Source organism: Peromyscus californicus, unplaced genomic scaffold, assembly GCF_007827085.1.
Source record: "Peromyscus californicus insignis strain IS unplaced genomic scaffold, ASM782708v3 Scaffold_10__1_contigs__length_136768540, whole genome shotgun sequence".
Taxonomy (NCBI): Eukaryota; Metazoa; Chordata; class Mammalia; order Rodentia; family Cricetidae; genus Peromyscus; species Peromyscus californicus.
Window position 1 is genome coordinate 134,574,158 of NW_026294391.1, and position 16,212 is coordinate 134,590,369.

Sequence of the window (16,212 nt, forward strand, 5' to 3'; positions counted from 1 at the left end):
GAGTAGGCTCTGGTTTGTGAAGATGATATCCCTGCCATAAAGGAGCTGGAAAGAAGCACACCCCCACTATGCACATTCACAAATTCCCCAAGGCCACAGGGTGACATTTATTGTAAAAGCATACGGGGTGAGGCTTGAACCAGGTGGGGCAGGGTCTAGGAGGCAGAGTCAGAGGCCTCTGAGCTGTCTTTGACATCTGTGCTCTCTGTGGTCTCACTGACCTCGCTGAGGTCCTTGCTGTCCCCACCACTATCCTCAGCAGCCAGGCCCTTCTCACGACAGGCCTCTCCCGAGCTCAGAAGCATGTTGCCTTTGCTCTCCGCCTTGTTCTCCATGGCCGCCAGCACCATGTGCCTGCCCTTTTCCTTCAGCTCCAGGTGCCGTCTCAGCTGCCGCCGGGAGCCCAGAGGGAAGCGGGTGGAAAGAGACAGGGCCTAAGTCTCCAGACAGGAGACAAGAGCCAGGCCCTGGGGCTGGCTGGGGGAAGGGACACAGTGAGAAGTGGTAGGGCCAAGGCAGGAAATAGAACTGGGTAGAGATATAGTTCAATCCTAGCTCTGCCCTTAAACCTGTTTCCTCATCTGTAAAATGACAAGGCTCCTGCTGCACTCAAATGGGCTTCTGGGGAGCTCCCAAGACACAGTAGTGCCCCATAAATTGCCCTACCCCAGGAGGCTTGGTCAGGGACCCTTTCTCCCCAGCCCAGTTTGGTCCTAGATCTGAGCAGGCTGGCCATGACTGCCCCAACCCTAGTAGTCCCAATCCCTCTGTAGAAAATTCTCTTCCTACTGTCTCTCCTATTCCACCTCCAGGCTTCTTCCCCAGAGAACATCCCATGGCCTCCTCTATAGTCAACCAAGGCCATGCCTATACTTGTCGGCTGAGGAAGTGAGGGAAAGAGGAACTCTGACTCCTAGCTCTATAGCTACAAGGGCTGCCATTCAACCTTGGTCTTACTTCCAGCCACCACTGCCCCAACTTGCAGCTCTTAAGTAGCCACCTTTCCCAAATGCAGAATCCTCTCTACTGCTGGAATTGCTGCCCTGACCTGGCTGAACTCTTACCTCATCAGCCATCTGTGTAAGGTCCCGCTTCATTGCATATGCATCTTCCCCATCTGCATAGTATTTGGGCTCCACTTCACTGATCCTGGGGGTAGGATGAAGACACACGCCTGGGGGCAAATTCTCCTGGTTCTTAGGCTACTGGGGTGGGTGTCATCTCCCCCTGCAGGGGGTGAGGCAAAAGGCCAGGCTGAATGGATTCCTTTTTTGTTTTTCATTTGAGTGGACTCTTCCAACAGCCATGATACCTTTCTCTGCTCTCTCCAGTGAAGCCAAGCAGCATGTAGCATCCAGGACGCTTTTCATCCCTGGACTTGCCACCACTCTGCCCATAGCCTGACTAGCAAGGACTTGTGTCTTTTGAATTGAAGCCCTTAATTTTGCCTCTTCCTTCCTCTCTCTGACCTGCTCCCTGTCATTTACTGAACATATAGCTAATTCCTCTGCTAGGGAAGAGGGACACTGTACCTGCATGTAGATGGCCATCACAGACAACCTGGCTACTGCTGAAGGGAGATGTGTGTGAACACTTGAGTAGCCCTGACACTTGAAGGGAAGCCATCTGATGGCCTAGAAAGGTCTTTGTCAGCCTAAGACATTAAAGATGAGAATTGGTGTGTGTGTGTGTGTGTGTGTGTGTGTGTGTGTGTGTGTGTGTGTACACATGCTCATGTGTGCATGTGGAAGCCAGAGGTATATGTTGGGTATCTTCCTCAATTGCTTCCCACCTTATTTTTTTCAAAATAGGATCTCTCACTGAATCTGGACCTTGCCCATTCAACTGGGCTGGTTGGTTAGTGTACCCAAGGATTCTCTTGTCTTAACCTTCTCAGCACTAGGATAACAGGTGCAGGACACTGTGGCTTTTATACATGGGTGCCAGGGATCAAACTCAGGTCCTCACAAATAAGCTATTTCCTTGGCACCCCCTCTTGAGATAGGGGTTTGCTGTGTGGCTGAGACTGAGCTGGAACTCCCTATGCCAGGCTCCTAACCCACAGTCCTATACCTTCTGAGTACAGAGATTGAGAGTCATATACTACCACACCTAGTGGTGGGAATTGCTGACTTAGCATGTGAAGCAGTTCCCACCAGAGGCATCCTTAACTAGGTCAAAGATCCCTCCCTGAATCTGAGTATTGAATCCAGAAAAGCCTGAAAGCCACTGCCCTGTCCCAATGGTCTCATATTCACTCTACCCCCTCAAAGCCTAGTGTGACTCAGTGGGTCCTCCAATCAGTTCATTCCAGCCCCCTTTTATGTGGCAGTAGGTACTGCCAGGTCCTCTCTTCAATGCTAGTCTCATGGAGATGCCCATGTCTTGAGTAGACCTGCCATTAGGACATCCAGAGCTATAGGTCCCTCATTGCTTTTGCTCAAGGCCCCTTTTCTCTGCCATCCCCTTTCATCTGCTCTCACCTGATGCTTCCTGGTGCTAGTCACTTCTCAGCCTTTGCTCATGCCCCCTAGCCTATCTCTCTTTACTCCTAGACCAGCACTAAGAAGCCTTGTGTGTTCTTTACCACACTGCCCTTCACCAGCCATCTTTCCTCCACCCAGTAAGATGTGTTGGACCCCTGCTCTACCACACACACAGAAAGCAGGTGCCTTCTCCATGTCAGCTTGCCAGTGAACAGCCACTGAGTATACAGAAGGCTTCCTAGCAATGTCTGGAGTCCCTCCACTCCTTTCTCAGCCCACCTCAGTCAAATGGATGGATCATGCCAATTAAAAAAAAAAATCTTGATCTACTTACTGAAAGTTGAGAGTGTTGGAATAGAGATGCAGGGCAGCCCGGTTACTGCAGGGGAATAAGGCACTTCTGAGCTTCACAAACTTGGCCAGGCAGGTTGGCAGGCCATATCCAGGTCCTACCTTTCCCAGTCCTCCTTTCCCATTAATGCTACTTCCCATCTTCCTCTAAAGGTAGTAAACCCCAGAGCCCCTATCAATTGGGTACCTCTTCCTCCCCACTCCCCAGCATTGCCCTTTCCCCCAGCTTGGCTTCCACCTCTTTCTGACATGCAGGGAGACATATTTGGCGTTGAAGTTCTCTATCATGGCTCGAGAGGCCTGGTCCATCAGCTTCTGAGCAAGGCCAAGGCGCCGGTGGGAACGCTTCACAGCCTGAGAGAAGAATGGGTAGAGTAGAACCTTGGGAGACTACCTTCAATTACCTCCAGTCCACCTCTGCCAAACCCTCAGTAGCTCTACTCACCAGTGAGGTGATATGTCCATGGGGTACATCATCTGGATCCTCTTCCCTAGAGGAGAAAGCTAGAAAGGAGCCTGGTACAGGTGCAGTCTATCTAGGACACCTGTGCATAGCAAGTGTGTAGACTTTGTGGTGGACCCTATAGCACCCCAGACCCAGGCAGAGGAGAACTAGGAAATTCTGAATCAGAATAACCAATCACGCCCTCCTCAAAGCCCCATGATACACCCACCAGATATGTGCAGTGTCAACAGAACATTGCTCTATGATTGACCAAAAGAAAAAAAGTCAGCTGTTAAGCCACAAAAAGAGTAGTACTGAATGATGCAAAGCACTAAATGAAGGGATCCAGTTTGAAAGAGCTATCAGTTCCTATTCCAACTCTGCAACATTCTGAAAAAGTGACCTTGTTGTTAGAGGTTGTAGGAAGTATGGAATACCCTAAAGGTGGACAGACACTCTTCAACTGTCCGACTCAGAGGGCATGCAACACAGACAGAAGCACAACAATGAGAACATGAGTCTAAACAAAATCTGTGCTGGTTTCTCACTTCTAATAAGTGCACCATATATGGTAGTGAGGGAACAGATATGGAGGAGGGGTGTATGGAAATACTCAGTACCTTCTGCTCAATTTTTCTGTCAACTTAGAGCTACCCTACAAACAACCTGTTAATTAAAAAAAAAATCCTTTGCCCTGGAGGAGGTGGGAATAGGGGGTAGGCTGGGGGGAAGAGGAGGGGGACGGGAGGGGGGAGAACAAAGGAATCCGTGGCTGATATGTAGAACTGAATTGTATTGTAAAATAAAATAAAATAAAATTTAAAAAAAATCCACAGCAAACTGGGCATAGTTAATCCCAGCATTCAGGAAGCTCAGCACAAAGTCTGCTGTAAATTTGAGGCAAATCTGGACAAAAGAATGAGAACCCCTCTTAAAACTAATCCATAGCAGCATTCACCAGACATGGGAGGTATTGGTTTCCCAATCCCTTCTCCAAAGCTTTTCCCCCAGCTCCTCAACACCCAGTCTTAGCATTAGGCTCCTTTCTTCCTCCTTGGTGACTCACATTTTGGCCAAGACATACCCCACAATCTTCCCATTCTCATCCTCAGCGATGTAAGAGAGCTGGTAACAGACAAGAAAAGGAAGTCAGGTAGAGCAGGCAACAGGCTAGAGCTCATTGCCAGCCTCCTGTTTTGTGTAAGATAGTAGGAAGCTGCAAAAATTGTTGAGTTGTGACAACTGGTGACCTGGAATGCAAGGGGCCCAGTTTCCCTACTCCACACTTGTGCCCCCTCTTGGAAGAGCACAGGCACAGGTGGGAATCCCATCTCCAACCTGTGTCTAGCTTACAGTTCCTACATACAACTTTTCAATTTGCCAGGCTTCCCCATCAGCCCGGGCCTCACTGTACCAAGGCACTGTACCTCACTGCCCACTGCTTTTAGCCCACTCAGATCCATGTTTCCCTCCTGTTGTCCCTTACACCCCTACAAAACGCAAAAGCTGCCTACCTGGGGCCACGACAGGCCGTGGTAGAAGTAGTACTTCATCTGGTAGTTCTCCGGCAGGCAGAGCAGGTTGCAGTGCTGCATGTTCATCAGGTCCTCGGGCTGCGTGACAGTGGGGACACGATTAGTGCAGGACTTCAGTGACTAAGAAGGCCTCACGCACGCGAGACCTCTGTTCTCTGTTATCTCTGGACCTCCCCTTCCCCCAGGCAGGGCAGGGTTGTGACTATCTGACTTTGCACAAGCCTGGTTTCAATGCGCCGTGCAAAACGCGCCAGTTCCAGGACCAAGTAGCAGCGCCTGGAAGTTGCGGAGCCCTGACATCAGGCAAACGCGGGATACTATAATCCCAAGATGTCTAAAACAGGTTGCAGCAACCTTAAGGTCCAGCAGCCGCAGACGTGCGGGGGCCACAGCACCAGGTCCCTCAATAGCATGCACACGTGGTCACCCGGCAAGGAGCCCACTCGGTGCGGACAGGCTGTCTCCCCATCACCTCACCCTAGCATTGCGGATGTTCATCACAGCGGCGGAGCTCGCAAGTCCTCGTGGGTTGTGAACGCGCGCGCTCAGCGGCCACTCAGAAGCACCGCACGGACGTTAGGGGCCGGGGCTGGGACAAGGGCCAAACTCCCAGGAGGCGGTGGCGGAAGAGACCAGCCGCTCCGACTAGTCTGCAGCGGAAGTGCGCGGCTACAGGATCCGCCTCCAAACCACAGAGTTAGTGAGCACTCACAGAGCCAATGGGCTCGGTGGAACGGCGGTGAGGTGGCGCCTTCGAGGCCGCCATGAAGGCCCGGCAAACCGGACAGTGTGGAGAATAGCTGTTCCCTCCCACAGGGCCCACAGAGGTGCGCACACAAGCAGGTGGAGCAGGATCAGATTTATTTCGAGCCTCCAAGGCTGGGGACGGAGGGCGAGCACACGACGGGGGCGGGCCCGAGGCGGCGGAGCAGGGCTTCCAGAATCTGCTCACACATGGCCAGGCACCGCGGCACATGGAAGCAGCCTGTGAGGAGAATGGATGCTGGTGTTGGGAAGGTCCGGGGAGCCGAGTGCCACAAACCCTTGGTCTCGCCCGTTCCCTGCTCACCTTTAAAAGGACCTCCCTTGATGGTGAGGGCCACCTTTCCCTCTCGGTTCAGATAGCCAAACCATTCCCCGAACTCAGGATCACGAAACTAGAATAAGGATACAATGACAGCTAATATCGGCAGGACCCACCCGAATGTCACCGGCTGAGGAAGGGGCACCCCTTTGCAGTGCTACCAGTGGTCAGAGTTCAAATGGCATGATTTCAGTACTTTTAATGGACCACGTCCTGGAAAAAGATGAAAGCTGAGGATGGTAGGCAGTAGGCCTTCTCAGCCTGTAACCCAGTGGGGAAGGGGCTGCAGGGGGGTGTGCTGAAACGCTGCGAGAACGGGCTCTATATTTGATTGGTGTGTTACCTAACACTTTGAATTGACTACTTTAGAAACAAACATTTTACCTCATTTAAGTTGAAAGGAAGGAAGGAAGGAAGGAAGGAAGGAAGGAAGGAAGGAAGGAAGAATCTTGCCAGCAAACTTTGCAACAAGTGACTTCCCTGGAGTTCATGGTCTCTACTTCACAGGCATTTGGTCCAAAAGATCTTTGGATTATCAAGCAGAAGACACATAACTCCTGTCCTTGTATACTGAGGTTTTTATAACAGGGTCTCAGACTTTCCTCTAACCCTGTGTGGTGGGGCATGCCTTTAGCCCCAGCCCTCAGGATGTAGAGGCTGACACATTTCTGTAAGTTTCAGGCCAACCTGGTCTTCTGCCTGCCTTCATCATGGGTTCTGACCCTGTCCAGTGGATCTGATGCTTTAAGATATGGGGGACAACATCTGAGCTGCTGGACAGACCCTTTGTACACCCCATCCCATACCTGTCTTACTGAGGCTTTTTCAGTTCCCCAAAATGTAGCCCAGGTCCTTATCCAAGGCCCTTCCTATTTTGTTCTCAATGATAAAATAGTTAAGTAGAACCCCTTCTTAGAAGGCATTCAAGTTTACCATCAAAATGCTCCCTTTAAATTGTGACATATGAAGCCAGGCAGTGGTGACGAAGGCTTTGATCCCAGCACTTGGGAGGCAGAGACAGGTGGATCTCTGAGATCGAGGCCAGCCTGGTCTACAGAGTGAGTTCCAGGACAGGCAGGGCTACACTGAGAAACCCTGTCTCAAAAAAAAATATTGTGACATATGAGTTGTGAATTTTAAGCTGTGTAATGATTCATGTCTGTAATCCCAGCACTCAGGAGGCTGAGGCAGGAGAATTACCTCAAGTTCAAAGCCAGTCCAGATTCTGTCTCAGAAAGAGTGGTGGTGGTGTATTCAAGAGAGGTATAAGCAGTTCTGTATCTAATCATAACTTTTGAGTAGTCTTGTCCTTATTATGTATTTATTTTTGAGAAGGAGTCTCACCTTGTATTCCTGACTGCCCTAGAACTTGCTATGTGGCTCAGGCTGGCTTGGAACTCAGTTGAAATCTTCTTACCTCTGCCTCCCCAGTGCTGGAACTAAAGGCATGCACCAAAACTGGCTCATATTCTTTTTTTTTTTTTTTAAGTTTCTTTGAAACAGATTTATCTGTGTAGCCTTGGCTGCCCTGGAACTCACTTCCCTCTGCTTCCCAAGTGCTGGGATTAAAGGTGTAATAATAAGCACCTATGTGATTTATTTGGGAGCTGGGTGGCAGGCCCCCAAAAGAGCAAAGCGCGAAAACAACCAACAACAGCCTCAGAAACTCATCTGCTGGGCCAAGAGTCAGTAAAATACCTTGTAAACTAGTTTGGCGGTGGTGCACACCTTTAAGCCCAGCTCTCGGGAGGCAGAGGCAGGCTTATCTCTGAGTTGGAAGCCAGCCTGATCTACAGAGTGAGTTTCAGGACAGCCCAACCATTGCTACACAGAGAAGCCCTGTCTTGAAAAAGCAAAAAAAAAAAAAAAAAAAAGTGCCTTGCAAACATGAGAACCTGAGCCTGAGTTTGGTCCCAGAACCCATATGAAAAAAAGACAAGGATAGCACGCTTGTATTCCCACCACTGGAGAAACAGAGATAAGATGATCCCAAGGGTATGCCTACTAGCTAACATAGCTAGTGAGTGACCCTGTCTCAACAAAAAGGTATGTAGTACCTGAGAAACACCACCTAAAGTTGTCCTCTGACCTACCTATACTATACTCTCTCTCTCTCTCTCTCTCTCTCTCTCTCTCTCTCTCTCTCTCTCTCTCTCTCTCTCACACACACACACACACACACACGGGAGGTTCCAACTGCTGATTCACCAGCCTGTTGGATTCCCTGTCAAGGCTCAGGCTGCTGATCCTGGCAAATCAAGGATGTTCCTGCTACATGGAGCTCACCTGGCTGGACCCTCCTAGCTTCCCTTCTGTGAAACAGACATACCCTGCCCTCCACTGCTTTGGATCCTTGCTCACAAGGTCTTCTCTGATCCCTCTATAAGAAAGTTCTGGCCGGGCGGTGATGGCGCACGCCTTTAATCCCAGCACTTGTGGGAGGCAGAGGCAGGTGGATCTCTGTGAGTTTGAGGCCAGCCTGAGCTACAGAATGAGTTAGAGGACAGCCAGAACTGTTTCCACAGAGAAACTCTGTCTTGAAAAACCAAAGTGAAAAAAAAAAGAAAGTTCTATATCATTTGCCATCTGCTTTGTTTCCCATAGCTCATTGGTCTCTACATCTGCTTGTTTACTTGATTAGAATCTGACCACCTAGAAAGGTGAATTCATTGAGGCAGGGCTTCTTGGTTTACCAAACAAAAGGCACTCTTGGTACCCTCAGAGCAGCTGAGGGTAACACCTGATGAATGGGCTAGGAGTGGCTGAGGGAAAGCCTACTGGACCCTCTTATATAGCCCATTTCTTCCTTTCCCGCTGTCTGTCATATCCTTCAAACCTGAACTGGGCTTCCAGGAAATAAGGAGATAGCACTTACATGGCAGAAGGTGTACTCAGCCACCTGATTGAAGATCTTTAGCAAGGTAGGGTCCCCAGTGTCACTGTAACCCATGAGGAAGGCAATCATGGCTTCACAATGTGGCCACCACAGCTTCATGTCCCACTCCAGCTGAGAAGAGAGCAGAGATAGGCAGCTAAGGTCCTTGTTGACTTTAGGACACTCATATCCTCTGTTCTGACTCTGTCTGGCTCAGGACTTGGTTCTCAATCATGAGACATGGGGGATAGAGTTAGAATAGTCCTAAAGAGTAGGGCTAGAGAGATGGCTCAGAGGTTAAGAGCACTGGCTGTTCTTCCAGAGGTCCTGACTTCAATTCCTAGCAACCACATGGTGGCTCACAACCATCCACAATGAGATCTGGTGCCCTCTTCTGGCATTCAGGCAGAACACTGTATACACAATAAATAAATCTTAAAAAAAAAAAGAGTAGGGCTAGCTTTCTGACCTGAATGTACCCCAAGCAGCTCCTTAAAAGGACAAGTACTGGGGCAGACTCCCTTTATCCCTTAAGGTGGAATGCTGTCTGCCTTGTCATGTCATCTTTAAGCCTCTTGCACACTGCTGTTACCCATGGCTAGTATAGTACCCTCAGCAGATCTCCAGCAGGATCAGGGACACAACTCATCAGAAGAACAATTTCACTCCTGTCTGCCACCAAGTGGGAAAGTGAGAATCACCCAAGAACCCTTCAAGCCACTGGCACTAGACGAAGGGGACATGTGTCTTGGTATCAGCATTTGATGCCACTCTTCTCTAATGGCTTTCACGGGATATATGATGGAGAAAACTGGACTCTGGGTTCAAATGTTTTTGTTGTTATTGTATTTTGAGACAGGGTCTCTCTAACTTGTCCTGGCAGTCCTGCACTTCACTATGTAGACCAGGCTGGCCTTGAGCTCACAGAGATGCTTCTGATCTGGCCCCCAAGTGCTGATTAAAGACATGTGCCACTACACCTGGCTCTGAGTTCCCCTATTACATGCCAGGCTTCCAGCAAGTTGCTCTGGGCATTCCCACCTGGGTGGGGCAGAAACCATCAGCATCCTGGAAGTAGAAGAGGCCTCCGTGCTCAGGGTCCCATCCAGAGTAGAAAGGCAACAAGAGAAACTTGTCAATGATATGCATTCGAAGTTTGATGTCACCTTTCCTGCGGGCATACTGGAGCAGGAACCAGCCAGCTTCTATTGCGTGGCCTAGTGAGGGTTGAAAGAAAGTTAAGGCAGGAATTAATTCCCTTCCCAAGCATCTGAGGGCTTGAGTTCCTGGAACCTCCCTTCCTCCTCAAGGGTGAAAGATGCTTGAACTCTGTCACAGGATACCCTGCCTTTCTGCCTGAACTCCATTCCCTGAAAAAACAGAGGCCCCCCAAACAGACACTTAAGTTCCTTCAGCCAATGCCCAGTCCTGGGCAGACTTTCCCCTTCCTCTGGTCTTTGGTGGAGGGAGGAGGGCAGCCCCTCCCATATGAGACCCCAAACTGAAAGCTGAGTTCTTTTTCCTGATGGGCCCAGCACACCTGGGTTCTGATGTCTTCCAAGGCAACCAGGAATTTCTTGGCCATCCTCTGATATATTCTCTAGCACAGCTTTCCCATCCCTCTGCCAGGAAAGGAACAAAAGACAGATGTTTCCATTCCCTCTCATCCAACCAGAAAGATCTAACTTCAAAAATCCCTCCTGCTGGGCATGGTGGCTCACGCCTTTAATCCCAGCACTGGGGAGGCAGAGGCAGGCAGATCTCTGTGAGTTCAAGGCCAGCCTGGTATACATAGTGAGTTCCAGGACAGCCAGGACTGTTACCTTTCTTGAAAAAACGGGAAAAAAAATTCCTTCCTCCACCCTTGGTACCAGCCATCCACCTACTCAGTAGGCCCAAAGGGGGCATTTTTTTGGTTGTTGTGTGTTTTGAAACAGTCTTGGGTAGCCCAGGCTAGTCTCAAACTTAGTATACATGCAAGGCTGACCTTGAACTCTAGATTTTCCTGCTTCTACCTCTGGAGTTCTGGAATTATAGAAGAACATTTTTGGAATGGCTGATTGTCTCCCATGGGCCTATAGGTTCTGATCCTTGTTTTAGATCTGGATCTCTCAAGCAGAGAGCGTAAAACACTGAATGAGGAGGCAAGATAGAGTTGGATGTCCACAGAGGCTGAGGAGGAACATAGATCAAGGTCTCAGGATATGCTTGGGGCTCTGGCCTCTTCTTTCTGCCTTAGGACCCACCCATCTCTGCCCCAGCATGCCAGGCTCCACCTTCCTGAGGACCCTGGGCTATATTTCAAATGAATGTGCTTCCTTAGATCTACCTGTCTAGAAAGCTGAAGAACATATTTCAGGTGAGGGGCCCTTGCAGAGTGGGAGAATAGGGTTCACTCTGTTCCTCTCTCTGTGCCTACCTGGACGTGCTGCAGAATCCTGTGGGCACACCAGTCCCCTAGTTCTGCATACTTGCTGGTCAGTGCCTTATCTTCCTCTCCAAGCTGCTCCACCAGGTGGAGCAGCATCATGGGCACTGCCAAGGCCTCTGCCGCAGGGGTCCCTGAGAGCCGAGGCTGGCCTAGCTCAGATGAGTCCACCCGCACCCAGTGGACGATCTGATCCATCATCTCCACAGCTTCATTCTGTGGGGAGACCAGGCAGAGGCTGCATACCTTGTCCCATTTCTCTCCCCCAGGAAGGACCTAGGATTCAGCTTGTTCTCCAAGGATACCTGCTCTTTCTGCAGCTCTCCAGGGCCAGCCCTACAGCCAAGTACCAGACGCCAAGTGGATCCACCCAACATTGCTTGTGGGGTGAGGGGGAAGCTCTGAGATTCAGGAAGGAGGGCCCAGGGAGGAAAAAGGACCTCTTCTACATGGACACAGGGCACTGACTGATAGATCCCTGTTTGCTCAGGGTTCCTATGGTGGTACAGGAATTGGGAGAGAGCTGAGGAGAGAAGGTGGTCACAAAATGGTAGGACAGGAGTGAATGGGAGTTGTGGCAGGCTCTCAGGTCTCTCTTCAGAGTGAATTCATACCCAAAGCCTGTGGCCATCCCTCCCACACACCTGATAATGTGTTTCCCCTGTTACTTTCCAAAGCTCATTCATGGCCATGGTGTAGAAACATTCGCTGAAAATGGTCCGCTGCACCTTCACTGGATGGCCATCCCGAGTCAGCACAAAGGCACACTTCTTGGCAGGTGGTGCCACACGGGCATGATGCAGCAAAAACTCACCACCTGGTGGTTAGGGAGTATGCATGCTAGGTAAGGGCTCGTAATATACTGTCTCTTGGAACATATCCAGTCCCTTTTCTTTTCTAGACCCCTTTAGATCCACTGAATAAATGACCCACTGAAGTTCCTGAGGAGATGGGGGTAGGAGAGGGTACCTGCTTTTGCTGCATCCAGAAGCTCAGCACGGTGGAAGCGCTCAAAACTGCGGTACAAGTAACAATACATCCATACCTGTGAGGGAAGAGTTTGAAGAGGAGCAGCTGGGGTAGGGGGGATCTTAAGTATCCCTGGGTATATCCAATTGTGTGACAGCCTTAAGTGTGCAAACTGACCTGCCTCCCCTGCAGCCAGACATATTTGAGGTGATCATAGACCTGCCCATTGCGGCCAAGGCATGTGAGGAAGCCCCTGTGAGACATGTTGTATTGTTAGAAAAAGAGGAGACTTGCACCCTTCTCCATAGCTTCACTATTCTCCTGAAGCCAGTAGATCTGTGAGTCGCCACAGAGTGAAGTAGGAGTTTGGGAGGGGCAAAAGCCCTGGGAGGATCATCGAGGGGTAGCTAACCCGTGTTCCTGGTCATGGGAATGCTCCATCCAGAAAGCGACCACGTTATCGAGCTCCTGTCCCACACGTTCCTTCCAGATCTGCAGTGTCTCTCGTTCCTTCTCCATATCCTGTGAAGTGATTCAGGTCAGGGCATGCATGGAGGCACAGCTCTTCACAGGGACTTCCTGAACCAGCTCAAGTGGGCCCCAGAGCTGTTTGTTCGCACCTCATCCCCATAGGGCCTTGAGCCAAGGATCCCTCTCGCCTTTGCGACGGGCTTCTGACCCCACCCTTTGCTGGGACCCTCCAGAACAGCACCTCTCCTGCCAATGAGACCACTGACTTTTAACACTCGGTCCATTTATTAGCTCTCCTCCAGGAAACCGGAGTTGGTCAAATCCCGTGACCGTCACTCAGCTGACCGAGCAGTGCCCCACCCACCTGATCCTCTTCAGGGTTCCGATGGGCCCCGAGGTGGAGGCGGGGCAGAAGGCGGGGTTTGAAACCCCACCTCCTGCCCATCAAGGCCCAGGGTGAGCACTCTTGCTCTAGATTCTCCTGGTGGGAAGTGGGTGAGGACAGTCTTGTCACATGGAGAGGGAGTAGGGAGGAGACTGAATTGTGTCTGGCAGCTGAGGTTGGTGATCCCAACAGATGTGTGGGGTTGGGGTGCCCCCCTGGAAATGCCTGAATCCTGAGACCATATAGTGGGCAAGTCTTCTCTGCCAATTTGGTAAGCTGTCAGTATCCAGTAATTTACAACCACTGGCCTTGGTTGCCAGTTCCTGGATACTTCACACCAAAGGCTGCTTCTGGGAAAACAGGTGGTAACCATGCAAAGCAGAGTGGGCATCCTCTAGATCTCTGGGCCTGCCTTCTAGCTATCCAGTATTGGTTGGCTCTGGGACAGGCTGGTTGATCTGTTCCCCCTATTCTTGTTACCCACTGGGCACCCTCATTGATCAGCAGAATTCTGTGGAGGGAGAGTTGCAGCCAGAATTTCTGAGGTACTTTTGGGAGCTTGAATATGTTCTGAATCTTTTTTTCCCCATTTTATTTTATGTGTATTGGCGTTTTTTGCCTGTGTATGTCTGTACACCACATGCATTTAGTATCCTCAGAGGTCAGAAAAGGGCACTGGGATCCTCTGGGACTGGAGTTACAGATGGTTGTGAGTCTCCATGTGGGTGCTGGAAATCGAACCTGGACCCTCTGGAAGAAAAGATAGTGCACTTAACTGCTGAGTCATCACTCTAGTTCTTTGAACATGTCCTTAAGGATAGACTGCAACCCAGGAGTGTAAAGTAACTAGACCTTCTGCCCCATCAATGCTGCTCTGGGAGTTGGTTAGTAAAAAGAATCCAGTTCCTGGGCATGGTGATGTTCTTGTACCACCCTATCCCCCAGCTGTGTTCTGACCTTTGATTCCACAATGACTGCTACCTTCCAGGCTATGGCTGCTGGCTAGCTCTGCAGGTTGGAGTGGTTCTTTTAGCCTGAAACACTTCACCTTTGTGGTGCTTGGAGTAAGCCTTGTCCCCATGTATGTTAGGTAGGTGTCTACTACAGCTGCTCTGTGTTCAAATCTATCCTCAGCTTAGCTCATACCCAGGGGACCCTGGACCTGTATCCAGGAAGGCTTGTGTGCCATTATTTAAACTGTATTTATCCATGTCCGTCTTCTCCCCTGCCTCCCTTGCACACATACCATCTCCCTCAAGCTCAGCCAAGGACAAGCCTTGGTATGAAACTATAGGTGATTCCCTGGCCCTGGATCTCATGGGAGGAACGTTAGGCAAGGCTGTAATGCCTCTTTCTGCCCTCAAGCTCAGTTTGCTTGTTTGCAACAGAGTCTCATGTATCCCAGGCTAGCCTTGTACTCTCACTAGTAGCCAAGAATGGTTTTGAACTCCTGATCTTATTGCCTCCACTTTTCAAGAACTGGGACTACAGGTGTGTTGTATCACACCCAGCTTCAAGCTCAGTATTCGTTTGTTTTTGTTTTCACTGTGTAGTTCCTACTGTCCTGGAACTCACTCTGTAGACCAGGCTGGCCTTGAACTCACAGAGATCTGCCTGCCTCTGCCTCCCCAGCGCTGGGATTAAAGGCACATGCCACCACCACCCAGCTCAAGCTCGGTATTTTGAGATCTGTGCCAAAGCACTTCTGGTATAAATCCTTAAAAAAAAAAGGATTAACTTTTAATTATGTGTGTGTCTGTGTGAGTGAGGTGACCATGGAAGTCTGCTCAGCAAAGATGCTAGAAACTAAACTCTAGTCCTTTCTAAGAGCAGTATACTCTTAACCACTGAGCTATTTTTCCAGCCCTGTATATTCCTTGAGTTCCAGAGTGGTATGAGAAGCTCAGTACAGGGGAGGAGGGAGGGTAGCCCCATAGGTAATGGCTGTAAGAATAGTGTGGGAAGAACCTTTGCACTTCTGCCAGGCTAAGTGTCCACATGTTAACAAATCTTCACAAACCTCTCCACTGGACAATTCACCTCTGCTGATCCATGTCTTCCTATCCCTGGACATTGCTCCCACAGCTGCTATCTGAAGGACAATTTATTGTTCCTCTCCTGGGCTTGAGGCATGCTAGTGTTTTTTTTTGTTGTTGTTGTTTTTTTGAGACAGGGTTTCTCTGTGTAGCCCTGGCTGTCCTGGAACTCACTATGTAGACCAGGCTGGCCTTGAACTCACTGAGATCAGCCTGCTTCTGCCTCCCGAGTGCTGGGATTAAAGACGGGTGCCACCACCGCCCGGCTGCTAGTGGAACTTTCACTTGCTCTCTTTATTGACAGGATACCCTCAACAAACCAGAAGCCTTGGAGGTTGTGGACCCAGTGAGGCTGTGCTCCCTGTCCCAAGTTGTCCTTTAGCTGGCCTGGGCTGGGCTCCATCTGGGGCAGGGAACAGTCTGGGTGGGAAGACATAAGGATGTCACATGCTAGGAGGTGCTGCTTTGGAGCCGAATGGTGGTGTGAGCACCAAGAAAATGGCTTCTCAGAGGCCCTCTACACTGGGCCTGCACTCAGGTATCAGCATGCACTGAGTGCACACATCTAGGTGCACATCAGCACTGGCTTCATAGGAGGCCACTTTTGGTACCAAAATGACTGAGAGGAATACAGGGGGCTGGAGAGATAGCCCAGTGGTTAAGAGTGTGTACTGCTCTTACAGAGCACCCAAGTTGGTCAGGTCACAGCTGCCTTTAACTCCAGCTCCAGAGGACCATGTCTTTGGTGTCTGAGGGAGCCTGCACATACTTATCCACCCACCCACCTACACATAATTAAAAATAATAAAAAGTTGGGTATGGTAGCCTGTAATGCAGCACTTGGGAAGCAGAGGCAGATTTCTGAGTTTGAGGCCTGCCTGGTCTACACAGTGAGTACCAGGGATACACAGACTATCTCAAAAAACAAATCTAAATAAAGGTAGTAGCAGCGGAGATGTCAGAAAGGAGATGCTAAGGAAACACATACCCACACCCCTTCTTTCTCTAGCTCAAGCACCAGGGGCCTGGAGATGCATGGAGGTGGTATGCTTGCTACTCTCAGCCTGCTGGCACCTAGACCTGCCATCACTGAGCTCTGACTATAGGCCAGGACTGCCTTATATCTAGGATGTCTTTAGCTTTCTGC

General features: G+C 50.1%; 2 protein-coding genes across 9 annotated transcripts; both read right to left on the reverse strand.

Annotated features, from left to right (window-relative positions):
- Nucleotides 1–75: 75 nt before the first annotated feature.
- Naa10 (N-alpha-acetyltransferase 10, NatA catalytic subunit) lies at nt 76–5,476 on the reverse strand. 6 transcript variants are annotated; one of them, XM_052742192.1, is made up of 8 exons: nt 5,295–5,476; nt 4,797–4,895; nt 4,349–4,407; nt 3,283–3,328; nt 3,076–3,218; nt 2,821–2,865; nt 1,065–1,149; nt 76–389 (listed from the first exon to the last, which is right to left on the reverse strand). In XM_052742192.1, the coding sequence occupies exons 1-8, from the start codon at nt 5,313–5,315 to the stop codon at nt 156–158; spliced, it is 732 nt and encodes a 243-aa protein (XP_052598152.1). In that variant the 5' UTR covers nt 5,316–5,476; the 3' UTR covers nt 76–155. The 6 variants fall into 6 exon arrangements, with proteins under 6 accessions (XP_052598152.1, XP_052598164.1, XP_052598162.1 ...); XM_052742204.1 differs by having other exon boundaries at nt 76–477; nt 5,295–5,475; XM_052742202.1 differs by having other exon boundaries at nt 3,076–3,191; nt 5,295–5,474.
- A 185-nt stretch (nt 5,477–5,661) lies between these two features.
- On the reverse strand, nt 5,662–13,012 carry Renbp (renin binding protein). 3 transcript variants are annotated; one of them, XM_052742180.1, is made up of 11 exons: nt 12,886–13,012; nt 12,586–12,695; nt 12,351–12,426; nt 12,174–12,249; nt 11,849–12,021; nt 11,196–11,420; nt 10,317–10,398; nt 9,818–9,993; nt 8,777–8,908; nt 5,887–5,974; nt 5,662–5,802 (listed from the first exon to the last, which is right to left on the reverse strand). In XM_052742180.1, the coding sequence occupies exons 2-11, from the start codon at nt 12,690–12,692 to the stop codon at nt 5,678–5,680; spliced, it is 1,260 nt and encodes a 419-aa protein (XP_052598140.1). In that variant the 5' UTR covers nt 12,693–12,695; nt 12,886–13,012; the 3' UTR covers nt 5,662–5,677. The 3 variants fall into 3 exon arrangements, with proteins under 3 accessions (XP_052598140.1, XP_052598134.1, XP_052598125.1); XM_052742174.1 differs by having other exon boundaries at nt 12,911–13,011; XM_052742165.1 differs by having other exon boundaries at nt 12,794–12,970.
- Between the last annotated feature and the right edge of the window lie 3,200 nt (nt 13,013–16,212).